At 46.7% G+C, this 23,062-nt stretch overlaps 1 protein-coding gene and 1 long non-coding RNA gene across 2 annotated transcripts; one reads left to right on the top strand and one right to left on the bottom strand.

The window, feature by feature from the left end:
- Positions 1-32: 32 nt before the first annotated feature.
- LOC123449993 lies at positions 33-994 on the top strand. Its single transcript, XR_006632057.1, has 3 exons — positions 33-119; positions 200-283; positions 677-994. It is a non-coding gene; the product is annotated as an uncharacterized LOC123449993 (long non-coding RNA).
- Positions 995-6,096: 5,102 nt separating this feature from the next.
- LOC123449990 (VAN3-binding protein-like) lies at positions 6,097-8,422 on the bottom strand. Its single transcript, XM_045127385.1, has 6 exons — positions 7,787-8,422; positions 7,186-7,567; positions 6,921-7,067; positions 6,780-6,829; positions 6,512-6,569; positions 6,097-6,413 (listed from the first exon to the last, which is right to left on the bottom strand). The coding sequence occupies exons 1-6, from the start codon at positions 8,138-8,140 to the stop codon at positions 6,178-6,180; spliced, it is 1,227 nt and encodes a 408-aa protein (XP_044983320.1). The 5' UTR covers positions 8,141-8,422; the 3' UTR covers positions 6,097-6,177.
- Positions 8,423-23,062: the final 14,640 nt, after the last annotated feature.

The following is a 23,062-nucleotide window of genomic DNA, read 5'->3' as shown; positions in this document are numbered from 1 at the left end:
CGGATCATTTTTTGTCGCAGGTAATGTCTGAAAGCTTTCTTCAATCATACGGGGAAGATATTATTAATATTCACCACGGCCTTCTTCCCTCATTCAAAGGAGGAAGTCCTTCTAGACATGTATTGAAATTGTTACATTTGTGAACATAATCTGAACTTACTTTTCTTTTTTTAATTTACAATTGTGTAACTACTTTCAGGCCTTGAATGCTGGGGTGAAGTTGAACTAGCCATTTTGTTACTCCAGAACTTGATGCTTGGCCAATTATTGAGCATTTGAGCAGGTGGTAATAATATTTTTGGCAGAACGCACGTGCCAAAACTGTTTATCTGTCATTTATAAACTTCTACCGTGCTTAGTTTTTCTGATAGCTTGGACATGAATCAAACCGTCAGTTGATGTGGGATTGCTTTCTTTTCACCAACTTTAGCCGACTTCTCTTCAGGGCGTTCTTTATCATTTGCTCTCCTGAGATTTATCAGCATCAACTTATTCAAAATAATGTCATGCTGCTTGACCAGTTTCACAAGTACAACTGTTGTGACTTGTGAATTTTTCTTTTTAGTGAAGATTCACTTGCTTTGATGAAGCTGTATCAAATCTATGTCTTTTTTTATCTCACCTGTTCCAGTAGGCAGTTGGAAATTTAATTTTTTCTCTTTTGCATCTGATGCAGGTTGAACAGGTTTCTCGCAGAGACACATTACATAGCTTTGTTATGAAGTCTGAGAACCTTGAGAAGAAGTACCTAGCAGAAACTATCAAGTCATACTGCGAGCTCCGTGTGCTACCAGATGAAGTGATGAAGGCTGTTGTGTTCTGAACCTTTTTTATGAATTTGTATGATGTGTATTCTTTTTCCAGAACTAGCAATACATTATTCATTTATTAATTAATATACCCACGTCGAGCCATGAGGTGTATCTTGTTAGAGTTATAATACAAGTCATGTACCCTTTTGTATTTATCCCAATATATAAGGGGTTTTCCTGCATATAGTCCATCACCTGTACATGTATATATATCGGCCTATGGCCTCATGGGAATACAAGTTGCTTTCCTAACATGGTATTAGAGCTAGGTTAACTTTTGCACGCCGCAACTCGTGCTGTTGATCCGCTCCACGCCGCCGTTCTCCTGGCTCGTTCCCGTCAGGCAGCGGCTCCTCCTCGTCACCTCGTTCCAGCGCCTGCCTCCTTCTCCCGACGTCTCCCACCGCTGCTGGTTCCCGTGGGATAGAAGCGCTGCAGGCCCTGCTCGTTCCCGTGAGACACCAGCGCTGCAGGCCCAGCTCCAGATCGGATCCCGTCGCTCAGCTTTTCCTGTTCCTGCTCCTGTTCCTGACCGTGAGCTGAGACACCAGCGCTGCAGGCCCAGCTCCAGATCGGATTCCGTCGCTCAGCTTTTCCTGTTCCTGTTCTTGCTCCTGTTCCTGACCGTGAGCTGCTCCTGTTCCTGCTCGCCTACCAGATCGGATCCCGTCGCCCAGCTCCAGATCGACTGCATTGCCGGCTTCCAGTGACGAGGCCGAACCAGGGTCCTGATTTCGTCGCCCTGCTGCTGATTTCGCCAGATCCAGCGCTGCTCTCGTCCTCCCGTTGCAGCGCCCGCCAGCCGCCGCCCTGATCTCGTTTTGATCTCGATTGGATCCGGCTCTCTAGTTCTAAAAAAAAATGTCTGCTTCATCCGGCTATGTTGTTGTTCCTCGTTGTTCGGTGATCTTTGATGGCACTAACTACACCGAGTTCATTGGCTTCATGCGCATTCACATGCGTGGCATCCGCCTATGGGGTTTTCTTTCCGGCGAGGTCTGTTGTCCGCCATGTCCGGTTCCTCCCGTGGCTCCCACTCCGCCGATCCCACCGGCTCTTCCTGCGGATGCTTCTCAGGCCGCAAAGGATGCGACTCATCTTGCTGATGAGGCCGCTGTGAGTGCTTATGATGAGAAGGTCTTGGCTTATGAGGAGGCTCTTCAGGTGTATCGTGATGCTCTGTCCGTTTACACCCAGTGGCTTGATGATGATGCTCGTGCTGCCGCTGTTCTCACTGCTAGTGTTCTGCCTCAGTTTGCTTCTGAGTTTCTGGGTCTTCCTACTGTATTTGAGATGTGGACCCGCCTTCGTCAGCGCTGTGAGCCCTCTGGTGATGCCTTATACCTCTCTGTGGTCCGTCAAGAGCATGCTCTTCATCAGGGTGACTCTACTGTTGATGACTTCTATGCACAGAGTTCTGCTATCTGGCGCCAGCTTGATTCTCTCCGCAGTGCTGGTTGTCGTACTTGCCCCTGTTGCCAGGCTGTTCAGGCCGACTTGGAGTTTCATCGCATCTACGAGTTCCTGTCTCGGCTCCGTAAGGAGTTTGAGCCCCGGCGTGCTCAGTTGTTTGCTCGTGGCCGTATTTCTCTCATGGAGGCACTTTCTGTGATTCGTGCTGAGGAGACTCGCTTACGTGGTGCTGGTTTGCTGGAGGTTCCCTCGGTGCTCGCTGCTCGGACTTTTTCTACGCCACCTGCTGCATCGACCCCTTCTCGCTCGAGTGCTCCGCCGCTCCTGCCCACTCCTTCTGGCGGCTCAGGTCGCCCCCGTCCACATTGTAACTATTGCAACAATGATGGTCACATTGAGCCCCACTACTACACGAAGAAGAAACACTTGCGCAAGGCGCGGTCATCATCTACAGCGACTTCGTCACCTACCTCGACAGCTTCAGCCATCGCTTTCACTGAGCAGGATATTCTGAGACTTAAGCGTCTGCTCGCTGCTTCAGGTTCTTCCTCAACGGGTACTGCTGGTTCTGTGACTGAGGCTTCCCGCACTGAGCAACCACCTTCTACACAGTCAGGTACATCCCCATGGGTTCTGGACTCTGGAGCTTCCTTTCATATGACTTCTAATTCTTCCACTCTGTCCTCTCTTCGTTCGCTTGATTCTCCTGTTCATGTCCTCACTGCTGATGGTACTCCCCTTCCTGTCGTTAGTAGAGGCACTCTTACCACTCCTTCTTATTCTGTTCCCAATGTTGCTCATGTTCCTCGACTTACCATGAATTTGTTTTCCGCTGGTCAACTTGCTGATTCTGGTTGTCGTGTCATCCTTGATCTTGACTCTTGTTCTGTCCAGGACCGTCGCATGCACACTCTGGTTGGGGCTGGTCCTCGCCGCCGTGATTCTGAGGGTCTTTGGGAGTTGGACTGGCTTCATGTTCCTTCCGCTGGCCATTCTATCGCCAGTTCTTCCGCTTTGGTCGCCTCGGCTACTGGTTCTTTCCAGCAGTGGCATCATCGACTTGGTCATCTGTGTGGTTCTCGTTTGTTGTCGTTAGTTCGTCGAGGTCTTCTGGGGTCTGTCTCAGGAGATGCCTCCTTAGAGTGTCAGGGTTGTCGTCTTGGCAAGCAGATTCAGTTACCATATCCACATAGTGAGTCAGTGTCTAAGCGTCCTTTTGATTTAGTCAATTCCGATGTATGGGGTCCGGCTCCCTTCGCTTCGAAAGGGGGTCATAAATACTATATTATTTTCATCGATGACTTCTCTCGTTACACATGGCTTTATTTCATGACTTCTCGTAGTGAGGTGTTGTCCATTTATAAGCGTTTTGCTGCCATGGTTCATACTCAGTTCTCTTCTCCCATTCGTGTGTTTCGTGCTGACTTCGCTGGCGAGTATATCTCTAAGATGTTGCGTGGTGTTCTTGCTGAGCAAGGGACTCTCTCTCAATTCTCTTGTCCTGGTGCTCATGCTCAGAATGGCGTGGCTGAGCGCAAGCATCGTCATCTTCTTGAGACGGCTCGTGCATTGATGATTGCTGCCTCTCTCCCGCCTCATTTTTGGGCTGAGGCTGTCTCCACCTCCACCTATCTCATCAATTTCCAGCCTTCCGCTGCTCTACAGGGTGGTGTTCCCTTCGAGCGTCTTTTTGATCGGTCTCCCGATTATTCGACGCTTCACTTGTTTGGTTGTGTTTGCTATGTTCTTCTTGCCCCCCGCGAACGCACCAAACTGACCGCTCAGTCTGTTGAGTGTGTCTTCTTAGGCTATAGTGATGAGCATAAGGGCTATCGTTGTTGGGATCCTATCGGTCGTTGGATACGTATCTCTCGGGATGTGACTTTTGATGAGTCTCGTCCCTTCTACCCACGCCCATCTTCCTCGACTTTTTCAGTGGAGGATATCTCTTTTCTCACTTTTCCTGACACGCCTATCACACTCGTCGAGCCTTTGCCTACTCATTCCGCTCCCTCTGCTTCTCCACCTCCAGTCGATTTGTCGCCACCATCTTCCACGGTCTCCTCGTCTAGCATGTCACCGGATTCTACACCTTCATCTCCGGTGACTTCTTCGTCGCCACTCTCCGATTCTACTTTAGCGATTCCTCCTTCCATTGTTCCATCTTTTACTCAGTGTTACACTCGTCGTTCACGTTCTGTGGATGCCTCTCTGGATGTGCCGTCCTCCTCGTCTCAGCCTACTTATGGCTTGCGTTCTCGTCCTCGTCCGCCTATTGATCGCTTAGGATTTTCCACCGCTGGAGCTGCTGTTCTTGAGCCGACTACTTATCATCAGGCTGTTGTTCAACCTGAATGGCAGTTTGCGATGGCTGAGGAGATTGCTGCTCTTGAACGCACAGGTACGTGGGATCTTGTTTCCCTTCCTCCTGGAGTCCGTCCCATCACTTGTAAGTGGGTCTACAAGGTAAAGACTCGCTCCGATGGTTCTCTTGAGCGTCACAAAGCTCGTCTTGTGGCTCGTGGTTTTCAGCAGGAGCATGGTCGTGATTATGACGAGACTTTTGCTCCTGTGGCTCATATGACCACTGTTCGTACACTTCTTGCCGTGGCCTCTACACGCCACTGGTCTATCTCTCAGCTTGATGTTAAGAATGCTTTTCTTAATGGTGAGCTGCGTGAGGAGGTGTACATGCAGCCTCCACCTGGGTATTCTGTTCCTGATGGCATGGTATGCCGTCTTCGTCGCTCTCTCTATGGCCTTAAGCAAGCCCCCCGAGCCTGGTTTGAGCGTTTTGCCTCTGTGGTCTTCGTCATCTTGTTGGCAGTCTTGTTTATCTAGCTGTCACTCGTCCGGATATTTCTTATCCGGTTCATATTCTGAGTCAGTTTGTCTCTACTCCCACATCGGTTCACTATAGTCATCTCCTCCGTGTTCTCCGATATCTTCGGGGCACAATCTCTCATCGTTTATTCTTTCCTCGCTCCAGTTCATTACAGCTTCAGGCCTATTCGGATGCTACGTGGGCTAGTGATCCTTCAGATCGCCGTTCACTTTCTGCTTACTGTGTTTTTCTTGGTGGTTCTCTCATTGCCTGGAAGACGAAGAAACAGATTGCAGTTTCCCGTTCGAGTGCAGAGGCTGAGTTGCGAGCGATGGCTCTTTTGACGGCAGAGGTGACTTGGTTACGGTGGTTACTTCAGGATTTTGGTGTTTCTGTCACTACACCGACTCTGCTCTTATCTGACAGTACAGGTGCTATTAGCATTGCGCGCGATCCTGTGAAGCATGAGCTCACCAAGCATATTGGTGTTGATGCTTTCTATGTGCGCGCTGCTGTGCAGGATCAGGTTGTTGCTCTTCAGTATGTGCCTTCCGAGTTACAGTTAGCGGATTTCCTGACGAAGGCTCAGACTAGAGCACAACATGGCTTTTATCTCTCCAAACTCAGTGTTGTTCATCCACCATGAGTTTGAGGGAGGGTGTTAGAGTTATAATACAAGTCATGTACCCTTTTTATTTATCCCAATATATAAGGGGTTTTCCTGCATATAGTCCATCACCTGTACATGTATATATATCGGCCTATGGCCTCATGGGAATACAAGTTGCTTTCCTAACATATCTTAACCCGGGTTGAAGTTATGAGAATAATGAAGCAATATTACGTACCACCCGCCAAGAGCATACTTGGACATTTATTGCGTACACTGATAGCGCAATATATACACGTGTCTTCAACTCTTCATACTCCCTCCGTTCCTAAATATAAGTTTTTTTTAGATATTTCACTATAAGACTACATACGAAGCAAAATGAGTGAATCTACACTTTAAAGTATGTCCATATACATCCGTATGTAGTCTTTTAGTGAAACATCTAAAAGGACTTATATTTAGAAGCGGAGGGAGTACACTCTCTGTCCTGCAAAATTTTGATTCATGTACTAACCCTAACTGCACCAGTTGAGTTTTAATGTTTCTAGCCTGTGCCCTACTTGATCGGCTACATCAACCTGCTGGAGCAGATTTTGCACACCATGAACCCAGCTCTGTTTACTGGTGCTGCTCTCACACTTGAACTCAATCAGGCCTTGTGCTGTACTCAAGCCAAAGCAGCTTGTCTCTGGTAAACCTTTCCCTGGCTCAGTCCACTCTGGGAGCTCACTGTATACCCCATAAACTACACCTGTAAGTATTTTGAAGCATAAGGTTAGTATTCAGATTCAGGAAGCATCAAATCAGGTATTAAGATTAACTGCTGAGATATGAAACAGCTAAACCTACTTTTATTGTTTTTTGACAGCACACCTCCAATGTGTTTGCTCTTCAGCTTCAATATGACCTGTAATTATCCAGACTTGCTGTTAACTGATATTCAACTGTGTATAATGTACACCTATTCATCAGAACCTTGATATTCCCGTTAAGAAAATAATGAGAAGGGGGTTATCCTAGTCGGAAAATCTATTCACCAGAATGAGACGAGTTATTTAAACGCAAACCTTTTTGTGTCCTATTTTACAAGTGAAGCTCTGGAGGGGAATTGGCCTACCTGTGACCTCTTGTTGATGTAGATTGAAACCCGTCTCTTGTGTAAATGCCCTGATTAAGGAACAAAAGTTTGCATGTGAGCTCTCTAGATCATTTTCTTCCAATTTTGATTAAATGTTCCTGATAGATCATTAGCTCTCACCTTTTCTTGTGCGTTTTAGCAGCTTGCCTTCCTTGCACCAGATATCAGGACTCCATGACAAAGGGGCCTTCTCATAAGGAATGACACTGGCATTGCTTCTCGCCTCGCGCTGGACCCTCTTCTTCAGCGTCGCAGCTCCTCTCAAAGCTTTGCACACAATATCATCAGGGGGCACACAATTCAATTCAGTTATCTTTCTATACCAATGATGATAAAAAAAGCATAGTGAGTTCAGTGTGATTGATGACAGTAATGGATTTCTCACCTGTCGCTGCGGCGGCTGTGAGCGTCATCAGATCACCCGGACCGGTGATGCCGACCGCAGACCGGACAGCAGAGGACACCTGCTCATGGCCAGCCCCTGCAAGCTGGGCTGCCTCAGCGCAGTGCGAAGCCAGCAGCTTGGTGGCAGAAGCCATGGCTGCGGCTATCTTGGAGTCCTGGTTGTCACAGCTGGTGGCCGCAGAAAGGGCGGCAACCGCGGCGGACACCTGGGCCACGGAGACCATGGCGTGCGCCTGGGCCAGGTCGGCGCGCGCCTTCTCTTTCCTGCCGTGCTTGGCGGTCTCCTTGTGCTGGAAGTACCACCTTGTGACCGAGTTGGAGTGGCGGTGGCAGCTGATGGAGCTTCTGCCTGTTGCATCCGGCTGCAGAGCAGAGATGGATGGGTAAGTACCGACGACAAGCAGATGAGAAATGGTTGCTTCCTCTTTTGCATGTCAGTATGTTGTGTCCAATTTAACTGACACATACATACATACATACGTACATGTTGCAGATAACCAAGTGAGACTGAGAGCAAGCAGCCGAGGGAGAAAAAAAAGCAAAGCAAAGCAAGAGACGGCGCGGATCGATTGTTTACATACATGTTGATGGTGCTGGATATGCTGAACCGAAGCAGCGGGGGCGGCGACGAGCTCGTAGGAGGAGGTTTTTGTCTCCGGCATAGCGGCCGGAATAAGAGTGTCGACGGGGGCGAAGAAGAAGCTCCTCTTGTTGCTGCCCTTGAGCAGCAGGGCCTTGGATATCTCCTCGGCAGACACGCTCCAGGACCTGGACAGGTGCTCCATGGGCTCCATGGGTGTCTGCGGCGGAGGCACGGCGGCCGGCGTGGATGACGCAGGCATCTGCTCATCCACACGGATGCCATGAAGGGCGAGGAGGAGAGCGGGAGCCGTGCCCGCTCGTCTCTTGCAAACTCTGTCCATGTCCATGGACATGATGGTCGTCCTTGTTGGGTACCGGCAGCAGGCTAGCTAGGCATGGTTATACTTATATGGAAGGAGCAGCAGAGCACTGAGTGGGTGAAGGTCAAGCAAGGTGATGAGAGGAGCGGCTAGGTGTATCGTAACTAAGCCCATGGTGATGGTGGCATGCATGCATGCGCATGAAGGAAGGCAAGGAAGGGCCAGGACAGGAGGGGGACAAGTCCCAGGTAATCTTTTCTGCCTTGTCTCCCTACCCTACCCTACCCTGCTCGTTGTTAATCCGTCATGCATCAGGGAGGAGACATGCATGCATGCTATTGCCATTGCCATTGCCATTGCCATGGGTCCCAAGATGATGGAAGGGGAAGGGGATGGGGATGCAAGGCTCTTGTGTCTGGACGTGCCTGTCGTCCTGTACTCCGGTCAACGTCGTTAGTGAATGCATATCTTGTTGTGTTAGGAGGAGGAGGAGAATCAGGTTAGAGTGATGATAAGACTGACTGACTGACTAGGTTGTCGTTTGCAGCAATACTTTTTGTGTTAGGAGAACCAAGATGCAGCAGCCATGATGAAGACGGAGGTTAGGAGAGGTAGGCGGTCCTCTTCCTCCTCGCATTTGGCCGCGCGCTGCACGGAGCTCAATTGGTTGGTTGGTCTTATTACCATTTGATTTCAAAAGACAAACCATTTTTTCTTCTCACTGGATGAGCGACAATTCTCACTTCCTCTGGGCTGGGGGTCACAAGAAAGCCAAACGCCTTGGCGGCTGCTACGAATCAACTGGATCCGCCTCACCGGCATCGGATTTTTTCACTGTTTTGATTCTTAAGTCGTAAGTTCATCACGTAACGAACTCGGTTCGAAAGTATTTCACGTTTTGACCCTTTTGGAAACGCCACAGTCCGTGGCGTTGCAGCCCTGTTATGAAACGCCAGTCTACTGGACGTTGCGGGCCTCGGGTGCAACGCAAGTCTACTGGACGTTGCGGCCCTTCCCAGAAACGCCAAGGTGACTGGTGTTGCAGGCCTCATAAGTAACTGTCCCGCGGCCCCTTCGTCCACCTCCACTTCTTTCTTCCTCCTCTTCCACGAAAAAGCTCTCCCTCCTCCTCCAGATCCCCCCCCCCTTTGATCTCCCTCCTCCCCCAACCGTTTTGTTGGTTCTTTGGGGCAAATCGAAGAGGCCGGTAAGCTCCTCCAATCCCTCCAATTCGTTTTTGCAATGATTTTGTATTTGTGTAGATTTCTTTTGCACTAGGTGTACGTATGTTTTAAAGTAAAATTTATTTTGTGATTGTTAATAGGTGTAGTTTTGTGATTGTTAATAGGTATCTAGGTGTAGTTTTTGGTGGCTATATGTATAACCTAGCTTTTGTTCATATTATCCGCATTAGGTTTATGCCTAGGTTTAGTTCATATTACTCGAAGAGGCCGGTAATAATTTTCTTCTTATTATGTAGGATGTTTCGGCCCGATCAATATCCGGGTCTTGATGACTACTATGAGCAGAAGCATCGTGCGGTGCTAGTTGAAAGAGGAGAGGTAATTATGATTTTGTTGATGATTATTTTTATATACTCCATGATTTGTATATTTTGACAAGTTGAGTCAATTAACAAATTGTGCCTTTGTTTGTTTAGGTTCCTCCACTACTTCGTTTGAGGGGGCACAACCCCAATGAAGCTCTTGTATATGACCCTCGTTACTAGCCATATTTTAGAAGAATGAATCTTTTTCAATTTGTGCTCAACTTTAAAGGCACACCACCATGGTTGAACGCCACTACCCTAACAGCACTTACGGATCGATGGAGGCCGGAGACGCACTCTTTTCACCTTCCTCTTGGTGAGATGAGCATAACCTTGGAGGATATTGCTATGATCTCCGGGCTTCCTATCGAGGGCAGGGCTCTTACAGGGAAGGTTAGGGCGGCCGGGTGGCGACAACGGGTTGCAGCATTGGTTGGTGTTGAACCCGAGCCATGGACTGATGAAACTAGGAAGGATCCTAGGCCATCTGGTGTGTTGTTTTCTTGGATACAGAGACATTTTCACAGATGCCCAAGGGATGCTAGTCCGCTTGTTGTGGAGAGGTTCGTGAGAGCTTATCTCTGAAATCTTTTGACCCAAGTGGTGTTTCCTGATGGCACTGGGGACACAGCCTCATGGATGTTCTTGGATCCGCTTCGTGACTGGGATGTGAAGTGGAGTTGGGGTTCGGCGGCACTAGCCTTCTTGTACCGTCAGGTATGGCTTAATATCATGCATTTTTATTTTATTCAATGGGATATGATGCATTTTCATTTTATTAAATCTGTAGTTGGATGGAGCATGCATGAGGAGTAAGCCGACGTCCTGTCTTGGAGGTTTCGTCTGGGTCCTACAGGTTTGGATGTGGGAGCGTATCCCTGTTGGCCGGAACTTCAGCCTTGCTCCGGAAGAACCCTGGAAGTACCCGTTTGACGGGGACGAGGAGCGATACCCCACTATCGCACACACATGGGCTAATGTCCAATGGACGAGTATCGCGGCTATGGGGCGGTATAAGGCATACATAAGCGAGCTTGACATGCTAACTTACGAACAGGTAAATGCTTTATCAAATTTGCTGATTTTTTTTCATGGATGGTTGAGTGACTTGTTGTTATGTAGGTTAATTGGAGGCCGTACACGGTACTTAGGCAGTATCCTCTGAGCAACATGTGCCTTCGTGACCAGCATCTTTGGCGTGTGCGGTGCCCGATGATATGCTTTTATGCGGTGGAGTGGCATTTTCCTCATCGTGTTTCTAAGCAGTTCGGGGTACAACAACGCACCCCGCCGGATTACGTCGAGACAAGTGTGAAGCTACATAAGTAAGTCTTTTGTATCACGTGTTTCTCCTGTTGATCAATGTCTAACATGAAAAAATGTAACTGATGTAGTATTCTAATGCTTTGTAGGACAAACCGGCAAAGCAATAAGACTGTAATCAATTGGGAGGAGCACCACATTACTTGGGTGGACATGTGGAATGCTCAGAGACAACATCGAGTTGAAAATGATGAAACACCCGACACTGACGAGGCGGCATACTTAAGGCATTTGGAGTGGATGCGTACAGAGTACAGAGTTATCCATAAGGCTGCCTGGACTCGTTCCGATTGCTTGGACTTACTGCCGAGTGAGGCTGCTGATGCTGCATTCAACAATTCAATTAGGGAGACAGTTGGAGCGCATCTTGACTATGGTCCTCTCCATGACTGAGTGGTACGTCCTTCCAAATCTCTCGAAAACCCAACTCATCAACAACTTCACTTTAATGGTTGGATCCTCAGCTATATGTTTCTGGTATTTATAACCGATGAATTCCGAGGTTAACTGACGGTATGTCTCTGGTGCTTCATCTGTCGGCGGTGTGCATTGGTGAGTTGCAATGCAACTACTTATCTTCCACATACCATCTTTCATGAGTCTTGATTTGACTTTCCATTTGCATTTTTCTACCTCACATTTCACGGTGTATCGCTTGTGACAGTCCGAGTAAGCAACTCTGGAAGGCCTATAGTGCTTGACGGCATACTCACACAACCACATCTTCAATTCTAGAATGTCCTCGAACATCAAACCTTTCTTTAGGTAAGCCGTTGAGATAGCGTTGGGTGTGCTACTTGGGAACATTCTAGCCTCAATTGTCTTGCTCATGCCACCGTCGACTAAAGCCTTATCTGCAAGGCTAACATCACAAAACAAGGGAACTTTGTGATCCCTCCCGGTGATTTTTTTATACCACTCTGCTTCTTTCTCAGTGAAGCCATCCTCATCCAACTCATTCTCCGGGCCTTCATCATCCGACTCGTCCACACAAGCACGCTGATAAACAATGTCAGGATCCATGTCATCATGCTTTACTTGAGCCTCTACGTCACCAACAATGTTGTGTTGCCTCTCATACTCTTCGTCGGACTCATGACCATCATCTTTGATCGGTGCACTTCCTCCAAACTCATATTGGGGATACTCATTCACTTGCACTTCTACTTTATGCTCAACAATAGGTGCCACAACATTATACGGGCTCAAATCATCTACTATGGGTTGGTTCAAGTCAACATGAAGAGGAGCATTGACCACCGTACTAGCAAACACTTCGAGTGACTTGTCTATCGAGGATGCAACAGCCTCCTTGTATGCAACCCAATGCAAATTAGACTTGATAGGCATTGTCTTCATTCGACACTTGTGTGCCGACCCAACATCATATCTTCCTAATAATTCTACTTGGTCACTTGGATCAACCCACTTCAATCTTATCCGAGTTTCTGCCACAACCTCTTCATAAGTAGGACTATCAAGAAATGTCAACACTTCCTCATATTTGTCAACAATAGCAACATTCATGAATGCCTCTTTGTCAACATAATGAATATTCACAATCTTGTCCATCTAAAAAAGGGGACAAAATTACCAATTCTAAGTATAACAAAACAACTAACAAAACAACTAAACATTTGCATCCAAATTAGGCATTAACACAAACCCTAACCCTAAACCTTGTCCATCCAAATTAGGCATAACACAAAACCTAACACTAACCCTAACCCTTGTCCAACCAAACTAGGCATAACCCTAACCAAAACTTAACACTAAATCTACTCAATAATAAGAAACCAACCAATACAATGCAACATAGATAGAACACCTAGTGCAAAAGAAATCTACACAAATACAAAATCATTGCAAAAACTAATTGGAGGGATTGGAGGAGCTTACCGGCCTCTTCGATTTGCCCCAAAGAACCTACTAAAAGGTTGAGGGAGGAGGGAGATCGAAGAGGGGGATGGTGAGGAGGAGGGAGAGCTTTTTCGGGCTAACAAGAACAAGAGGAGAGGAGAAATGGTGGTTGGTGAACGAGGGGCTCGGGGTGGCAGAATATAAAGGCAAGAAACGCCATAGCTCCTGGCGTTTCACATGAGGCCTGCAACGCCAGCCACCTTGGCGTTTCTGGGAAGGGCCGCAACGTCCAGTAGACTGGCGTTGCACACGAGGCCCGCGACGCCCAGTAGACTGGCGTTTCATAACAGGGTTGCAACGCCACGGAATGTGGCGTTTCCAAAAGGGTCAAAACGTGAAATACTTTCGAACCGAGTTCGTTACGTGATGAACTTACGCTTTAAGGATCAAAACAGTGAAAAAATCCACCAGCATCCATGCCCTTGTGGCTGTTTGATATAAAATTTTCACAATACTATTAATATTAAATTTAAGTCGTTTATTTTAACATCCGGTCCTACACGACATACGGGGCATCATCCTAAAGCTATGCATCGTACATGGCGCATGCATATGCTTTGCAGCCGCCTGCTTCCTTTGCTTTCCTTTTCCTGTGAAGGAATGAGTGACCACCTACCCTTACCAGGTACTGCTACATATGTCGGCTCATCGATGATGTGCCTGTTCCGCCTTCCCCTTCTCCAAAGCTGCCTCTCTTTTGAACCGCATCTTATCTTCCATCTCCTCTCAAAAGTATGAATCATCGTGTCTGCCGAGGCACCAACCCATACGTGCACTGTTTTATTTTAGGACTCCTTGGTTGATTGTTTGTTTTTTTGTCAGGGGCAGAGGTAGCAGCTGAAGCTGTGTCCTCAGTCTGTGGTGGAGTCCAAGGAAGGGCAATTAGCAACAAATAGTCTTTTTCCCTTTTTTTTCACTCGGAGGAGCAATCCCCATCTGTTTATTCATCTCAATTAAGAGACAACTTAAGAAACTGGATCGGAGACCACGATCCAATTTACGAGCAAAAGCGGACCCAAAAAAGCCCAAGGGGGAATTACATCCTGCCGAGGCAAGACTATATATGAAAAACACGCACGAAAGAAACACCAAGTACAAAGTCGCCGATGGAACCATGATTATATCAAATCCTAAGTCAAAAAAGTAAAGTCAGGCAAAATAGTATTTTTTTAATGCCTATAACTACCCCAAAATATCCAACACAAAAACATACTTCCTCCGTCCCAAAATAACTGTCTTGACTTTGTACTAGCTCTAATACAAAATTGTAATAAGCTTAAGACAGTTATTTTGGGACGGATGGAGTATAAAATATGGCTCTTTTGCAATAAATCGATAATTTGAATAATACTTAACAATTTAACATAAATTGATAAAACATGCCGAATGCTGCAAATAACAATACGAAGATATAGAAGAGCATCTAGCCGGACCACCGTCGGCGGAAGAGTTGCAGTGATAGGATCGCGAAGGCAAGATTGCAGATATGGAGCAAGAGGGCATGGCATTCTGGTGGGCCAAAGGTGGGTTGGGGGGAGGATGACGGGTTGAAAGCGCTGGGGAGCACTACCAGGGAGCTCCTATTTGACGCATTTTGCGTCAAATAGGCACCTCACGCATGTAGTGAACCCAGACTAGGCCGGCTCATGGTGTAGCGATCGCATCCGTGCTGCACCGTCCGTATTGTATTGGGCCAGCCCATCTTCGGCTTGCCCCCAACTGGGCCGGCCCAGCTTATTTTTTTGTTTTAAAAAATATAATAATTGTTTTTCTATTTTTCTAAATTTTGGAACATTTTTTAAAATTCTGGAATTTTTTTAAAATTTCGAAACATTATTTTAATAAATCCGAAATAATTTGATAAAAATTGCAGAAAATTTTGTCAAATTCCGAAACATTTTTTCAAATAAAGAAAAAGAATAAATAAAAAGAGAACGAAAAAATAATAAAGAAAAAGAGAACCAAAAAAAAACCAGTTCAAGGAATCTTTTAGAAATTTCCCAAAAACGAAAAAAAACGGCTGGGAAATGCTGGAAGTGGGCTAGCCATAGGCGTCCCTTGCGTCCGTTCCCCTGTGCGAAACCTGGGCAAAATAGGATTTTCTGCACTACCAGTTTGCCGCGACTTGTAGTGATTTGGGGGATAGAGGCCTGGTTGCAACTTGCATGAGCTTCTTCGCGCGTGGTAAGCTGATTGAGCCCGTGACTAGGCAGTTCAATGGCCAATTCCGATCAAAATAATGTCAAGCTTTTGCCCGGTTTTGAAAGTTTGAGGTTGCAAAGCAAAAGGTTGGGAAGTTCGTGATTGTATATTGAGCAAGTTTATTCTTATAAAAAGATTTAAAAATCATTTCACCCTTAATTTTTAAGGATGCAATATTATCACTCTCTTTATCATTATCGTCATCCCCATTATCATCAACATCATCATCATGAGATATATTGGAATTCAAAGTAGTAGATACCTTTGAAGCCTTAGCCATAAGGCAAAAGTGAGTCACAATAGATGATGATGTAGGATCCCTTGAAGCATCATTCAAGGCCACATCTTGTTCCATGGAGTGATGAATTTCCTCTACATTGTTAGCACAACAACTCGAGGAAATATATACATTTTTATCATGGCAACAAGATATAGGAGGCATATCATCATGAGATTTAGACAGGCAGTTTTTACATGATATGCAAGGACTATCAACACAAACATGTGAAACATTTAGAGTGCTCGAAGTGTTAACGCCCAAAGATGAAGCATTGCAATAATATAGTGATGAAGGATCATTAACAATAAACCCACTTTCATTATTGCAATGGTCACCACTACTCACCATATCATTACCTTGTGGCAATCCACATGTAGGTGAAGTAGATGAAGTTGAGAAGACCACACGACCGGAGGTGGAGGGAGAACAATCATCCCTGCAAATCTGGGACACACCATATTTATCTTGAAGCTTTGTCCACAACTCATGAGCATCCCGGAATGACATGAGTTGAAATATAACTACATTGCTCAAAGCATCAAAAAGCACATTAGAAGCTTGAGCATTGAGATAAGAGTTTTTCTCATCCTCTAAAGATATACTTTGAGAATCCTTTGGAGGAGAAAAACTCATATCTACAATTCGCTCTAAATTTGGGTCCACGCCCCTAAAGTGATTAAGCATGCGAATTACCCAATCATCAAAATTTGTGCCATCGAAACTAAGAGTGTCAGTGAATCCTAAACCCCTAGTCGACATCCTTACTCTCTAGGTGGTTAAACCTAATAAAGAGAGACCTAGCTCTGATACCAATTGAAAGGACGTGGATGTCGCCTAGAGGGGGGTGAATAGGCGCTTTAAAATAATTAAGGTTTAGGCTTGAACAAATGCGGAACAAAACTAACGTTTAATATGTCAAGCACAAAACCTACAAACAACTAGGCTCACCTATGTGCACCAACAACTTATGCTAAGCAAGATAAACAACTAAGTGATAGCAAGATATATTACAATAAACAATATGTCTATCACAAAGTAAAGTTCATAAGTAAAGGGTTCGGGTAAGAGATAACCGAGGCACGGGGAGACGATGATGTATCCCGAAGTTCACACCCTTGCGGATGCTAATCTCCGTTAGAGCGGTGTGGAGGCACAATGCTCCCCAAGATGCCACTAAGGCCACCGTAATCTCCTCACACCCTCGCACAATGCAAGATGCCGTGATTCCACTAAGGAACCCTTGAGGGCGGTCACCGAACCCGTACAAATGGCAAACCTTGGGGGCGGTCATCGAACCCGTACACGTGGCAACCCTTGGGGGTGGTTACCGGTACCCGTACAAATTGCTTGGGGCAATCTCCACAACCTAATTGGAGACCCCAACGCTTGCCCGGAGCTTCACACCACAATGATTGAGCTCCGAGACACCACCAAGCTTCTAGGATGCCAAAGCATCCGCGAAGAACAATATCTAGGATACTAAGTACCAAAGGTAATAAGCTTCTCAAACTTCACTTCCACGTATCACCATGGAGAACTCAAACCGATGCAACTAATGCAATGGCAAGAACACACGAAGTGGTCAAGTCCCTCATACTCAAATCCCTCCACAACAACGAAAGTTATGGAGAAATATGAGAGGAAGAACAAGGAGCTCACAAAGAACTCCAAGATCAAGATCCAAGGGGTTCCCCTCACATAGAGGAGAAAGTGATTGGTGGAGATGTGGATCTAGATCTCCTCTCTCTTCTCCCTCAAGAACAAGCAAGAATCATTGGAGGGATTGAGAGTAAGCAAGCTCTAAGAATGTCAACAATGGAGGTAGAACAAGAGCTCAACGGATGGATAAAGCCAAGGGGGAAGAAGACCCCCTTTATATAGTGGGGGAAGGAATCAGACCGTTACCCCCACTTACAGCCCGAGCCCAGCGGTACTACCGCTGGCACTCCATGTTGGGGAACGTCGCATGGGAAACAAAAAATTTCCTACGCACACGAAGACCTATCATGGTGATGTCCATCTACGAGAGGGGATGAGTGATCTACGTACCCTTGTAGATCGCACAGCAGAAGCGTTAGAGAACGCGGTTGATGTAGTGGAACGTCCTCACGTCCCTCGATCCGCCCCGCGAACAATCCCGCGATCAGTCCTACGATCTAGTACCGAACGGACGGCACCTCCGCGTTCAGCACACGTACAGCTCGACGATGATCTCGGCCTTCTTGATCCAGCAAGAGAGACGGAGAGGTAGAAGAGTTCTCCGGCAGCGTGACGGCGCTCCGGAGGTTGGTGATGATCTTGTCTCAGCAGGGCTCCGCCCGAGCTCCGCAGAAACACGATCTAGAGGAAAAACTATGGAGGTATGTGGTCGGGCAGCCGTGAGCAAGTCGTCTCAAATCTGCCCTAAAAGCCCCATATATATAGGAGGAGGGAGGGGGACCTTGCCTTGGGGTCCAAGGAATCCCCAAGGGGTCGGCCGAGCCAGGGGGGAGGACTCTCCCCCCCCCAAACCGAGTCCTACTTGGTTTGGTGGGAGGGAGTCCTTCCCCTTTCCCACTTCCTCCTTTTTTTTTCTTTCCTTTGATTTTTTCTCTCTTGGCGCATAGAGGATTGGTGGGCTGTCCCACCAGCCCACTAAGGGCTGGTGTGACCCCCCCCAAATGCCTATGGGCTTCCCCGGAGTGGGTTGCCCCCCTCCGGTGAACTCCCGGAACCCATTCGTCATTCCCGGTACATTCCCGGTAACTCCGAAAACCTTCCGGTAATCAAATGAGGTCATCCTATATATCAATCTTCGTTTCCGGACTATTCCGGAAACCCTCGTGACGTCCGTGATCTCATCCGGGACTCCGAACAACATTCGGTAACCAACCATATAACTCAAATACGCATAAAACAACGTCGAACCTTAAGTGTGCAGACCCTGCGGGTTCGAGAACTATGTAGACATGACCCGAGAGACTCCTCGGTCAATATCCAATAGCGGGACCTGGATGCCCATATTGGATCCTACATATTCTACGAAGATCTTATCATTTGAACCTTAGTGCCAAGGATTCGTATAATCCCGTATGTCATTCCCTTTGTCCTTCGGTATGTTACTTGCCCGAGATTCGATCGTCAGTATCCGTATACCTATTTCAACCTCGTTTACCGGCAAGTCTCTTTACTCGTTCCGTAATACAAGATCCCGCAACTTACACTAAGTTACATTGCTTGCAAGGCTTGTGTGTGATGTTGTATTACCGAGTGGGCCCCGAGATACCTCTCCGTCACACGGAGTGACAAATCCCAGTCTTGATCCATACTAACTCAACTAACACCTTCGGAGATACCTGTAGAGCATCTTTATAGTCACCCAGTTACGTTGCGACGTTTGATACACACAAAGCATTCCTCCGGTGTCAGTGAGTTATATGATCTCATGGTCATAGGAATAAATACTTGACACGCAGAAAACAGTAGCAACAAAATGACACGATCAACATGCTACGTCTATTAGTTTGGGTCTAGTCCATCACGTGATTCTCCCAATGACGTGATCCAGTTATCAAGCAACAACACCTTGTTCATAATCAGAAGACACTGACTATCATCGATCAACTGGCTAGCCAACTAGAGGCATGCTAGGGACGGTGTTTTGTCTATGTATCCACACATGTAAATGAGTCTTCATTCAATACAATTATAGCATGGATAATAAACTATTATCTTGATACAGGAATTATAATAATAACTATACATTTATTATTGCCTCTAGGGCATAATTCCAACAGTCTCCCACTTGCACTAGAGTCAATAATCTAGCCCTCACATCACCATGTGAATTACATTGTAATAAATCTAACACCCATACAGTTCTGGTGTCGATCATGTTTTGGCCGTGGAAGAGGCTTAGTCAGCGGGTCTGCTACATTCAGATCCGTGTGCACTTTGCATATATTTACGTCCTCCTCCTCGACGTAGTCGCGGATGAGGTTGAAGCGTCGTTTGATGTGTCTGGTCTTCTTGTGAAACCTTGGTTCCTTTGCTAAGGCAATGGCACCAGTGTTGTCACAGAACAAGGTTATTGGATCCGGTGCACTTGGCACCACTCCAAGATCCGTCATGAACTGCTTCATCCAGACACCCTCTTTAGCCGCCTCTGAGGCAGCCATGTACTCCGCTTCACATGTAGAATCTGCTACGACGCTTTGCTTGGAACTGCACCAGCTTACTGCACCCCCATTAAGAATAAATACGTATCCGGTTTGCGACTTAGAGTCGTCCGGATCTGTGTCAAAGCTTGCATCGACGTAACCTTTTACGGCGAGCTCTTCGTCACCTCCATACACGAGAAACATCTCCTTAGTCCTTTTCAGGTACTTCAGGATATTCTTGTTGGAAATATGCCCTAGAGGCAATAATAAATTAGTTATTATTATATTTCTTAGTTCATGATAATCGTTTATTATCCATGCTATAATTGTATTGATTGGAAACACAATACTTGTGTGGATACATAGACAAAACACTGTCCCTAGTAAGCCTCTAGTTGACTAGCTCGTTGATCAAAGATGGTCAAGGTTTCCTGGCCATAGGCAAGTGTTGTCACTTGATAACGGGATCAAATCATTAGGAGAATCATGTGATGGACTAGACCCAAACTAATAGACGTAGCATGTTGATCGTGTCATTTTGTTGCTACTGTTTTCTGCGTGTCAAGTATTTGTTCCTATGACCATGAGATCATATAACTCACGGATACCGGAGGAATGCTTTGTGTGTATCAAACGTCGCAACGTAACTGGGTGACTATAAAGATGCTCTACAGGTATCTCCGAAGGTGTTCGTTGAGTTAGTATGGATCGAGACTGGGATTTGTCACTCCGTGTGACGGAGAGGTATCTCGGGGCCCACTCGGTAATACAACATCACACACAAGCCTTGCAAGCAATGTGACTTAGTGTAAGTTGCGGGATCTTGTATTACGGAACGAGTAAAGAGACTTGCCGGTAAACGAGATTGAAATAGGTATGCGGATACTGACGATCGAATCTCGGGCAAGTAACATACCGAAGGACAAAGGGAATGACATACGGGATTATATGAATCCTTGGCACTGAGGTTCAAACGATAAGATCTTCGTAGAATATGTAGGATCCAATATGGGCATCCAGGTCCCGCTATTGGATATTGACCGAGGAGTCTCTCGGGTCATGTCTACATAGTTCTCGAACCCGCAGGGTCTGCACACTTAAGGTTCGACGTTGTTTTATGCGTATTTGAGTTATATGGTTGGTTACCGAATGTTGTTCGGAGTCCCGGATGAGATCCAGGACGTCACGAGGAGCTCCGGAATGGTCCGGAGGTAAAGATTGATATATAGGAAGTCCTGTTTTGGTCACCGGAAAAGTTTCGGGCTCATCGGTAGTGTACCGGGAGTGCCGGGAGGGGTGCCGGGGACCATCGGGAGGGGTGTCACGCCCCAAGGGGTCTCATGGGCTATGGGAAGAGATAAACCAGCCCCTAGTGGGCTGGAATAAGTTCCCACTAAGGCCCATAAGGTTTGAGAAGGAAAAAACACAAGGTGGAAAGAGTTTCCAAGTGGGAAGGTGGAATCCTACTCCAAGTAGGATTGGAGTAGGACTCCTCCACCTCCAATTTCGGCCAAACCTTGAGGGTTTGAGGCTGCCTCTTCCCTCCCCCTCACTCCTATATATACTGAGGTATTAGGGCTGATTTGAGACGACTTTTCCACGGCAGCCCGACCACATACCTCCACGGTTTTTCCTCTAGATCGCGTTTCTGCGGAGCTCGGGCGGAGCCCTGCTGAGACGAGGTCATCACCAACCTCCGGAGCGCCGTCACGCTGCCGGAGAACTCTTCTACCTCTCCGTCTCTCTTGCTGGATCAAGAAGGCCGAGATCATCGTCGATCTGTACGTGTGCTGAACGCGGAGGTGCCGTCCGTTCGGTACTAGATCGTGGGACTGATCGCGGGGCGGATCGAGGGACGTGAGGACGTTCCACTACATCAACCGCGTTCTCTAACGCTTCTGCTGTACGGTCTACAAGGGTACGTAGATCTCTCATCCCCTCTCGTAGATGGACATCACCATGATAGGTCTTCGTGCGCGTAGGAAAATTTTTGTTTCCCATGCGACGTTTCCCAACAATTCTTGACCGCCGTCCAGTGATCCACTCCTGGATTACTCTGGAACCTACCTGCCATACTTATGGCCAGGCTAACATCCGGTCTAGTGCACAGCATTGCATACATGATAGAGCCTATGGCTGAAGCATAGGGGACGGAGCGCATATGCTCTCTATCTTCATCAGTTGCTGGGCACTGAGTCTTACTCAATCTCGTACCTTGTAACACTGGCAAGAACCCTTTCTTGGACTGTTCCATTTTGAACCTCTTCAAAACTTTATCAAGGTATGTGCTTTGTGAAAGTCCTATCAGGCGTTTTGATCTATCCCTATAGATCTTAATGCCTAGAATGTAAGCAGCTTCTCCTAGGTCCTTCATAGAGAAACTTTTATTCAAGTAACCTTTTATGCTCTCCAAAAGCTCTACGTTGTTTCCAATCAGTAATATGTCATCCACATATAATATTAGAAACGCCACAGAGCTCCCACTCACTTTCTTGTAAATACAAGATTCTCCAACCACTTGTATAAACCCAAATGCTTTGATCACCTCATCAAAGCGTTTGTTCCAACTCCGAGATGCTTGCACCAGTCCATAAATGGATCGCTGGAGCTTGCACACCTTGTCAGCATTTTTAGGATCGACAAAACCTTCGGGTTGCATCATATACAACTCTTCCTTAAGGAAACCGTTAAGGAACGCCGTTTTGACATCCATCTGCCAGATTTCATAATCGAAAAATGCAGCTATTGCTAACATGATTCTGACAGACTTAAGCATCGCTACGGGAGAGAAAGTCTCATGGTAGTCAATTCCTGGAACTTGTGAAAAACCCTTTGCCACAAGTCGAGCTTTATAAACGGTCACATTACCGTCAGCGTCCGTCTTCTTCTTAAAAATCCATTTGTTCTGAATAGCCTTGCGGCCCTCAGGCAGCATCTCCAAAGTCCACACTTTGTTCTCATACATGGATCCTATCTCGGATTTCATGGCTTCTAGCCATTTGTTGGAATCTGGGCCCACCATTGCTTCTTCATAATTTGCAGGTTCATTGTTGTCTAACAACATGATTGATAAGACGGGATTACCGTACCACTCTGGAGCAGCGCGTGATCTCGTCGACCTGCGTGGTTCAACAGAAACTTGAACTGAAGTTTCATGATCATCATCATTAACTTCCTCCTCAACTGGCGTCGCAATGACAGAGGTTTCCCCTTGCCCTGCGCCACCATCCAGAGGGATGAGAGGTTCGACAACCTCGTCAAGTTCTATCTTCCTCCCACTCAATTCTCTCGAGAGAAACTCCTTCTCGAGAAAAGTTCCGTTCTTAGCAACAAACACTTTGCCCTCGGATTTGAGATAGAAGGTGTACCCAACTGTCTCTTTTGGGTAACCTATGAAGACGCACTTTTCCGCTTTGGGTTCCAGCTTTTCAGGCTGAAGCTTTTTGACATAAGCATCACATCCCCAAACTTTAAGAAACGACAACTTTGGCCTTTTGCCATACCACAGTTCGTATGGTGTCGTCTCAACGGATTTCGATGGT

The sequence above is a fragment of the Hordeum vulgare genome, chromosome 4H, assembly GCF_904849725.1.
Source record: "Hordeum vulgare subsp. vulgare chromosome 4H, MorexV3_pseudomolecules_assembly, whole genome shotgun sequence".
In the NCBI taxonomy this organism is placed as follows: domain Eukaryota; kingdom Viridiplantae; phylum Streptophyta; class Magnoliopsida; order Poales; family Poaceae; genus Hordeum; species Hordeum vulgare.
This window is presented reverse-complemented; position numbering and strand designations above follow the sequence as displayed.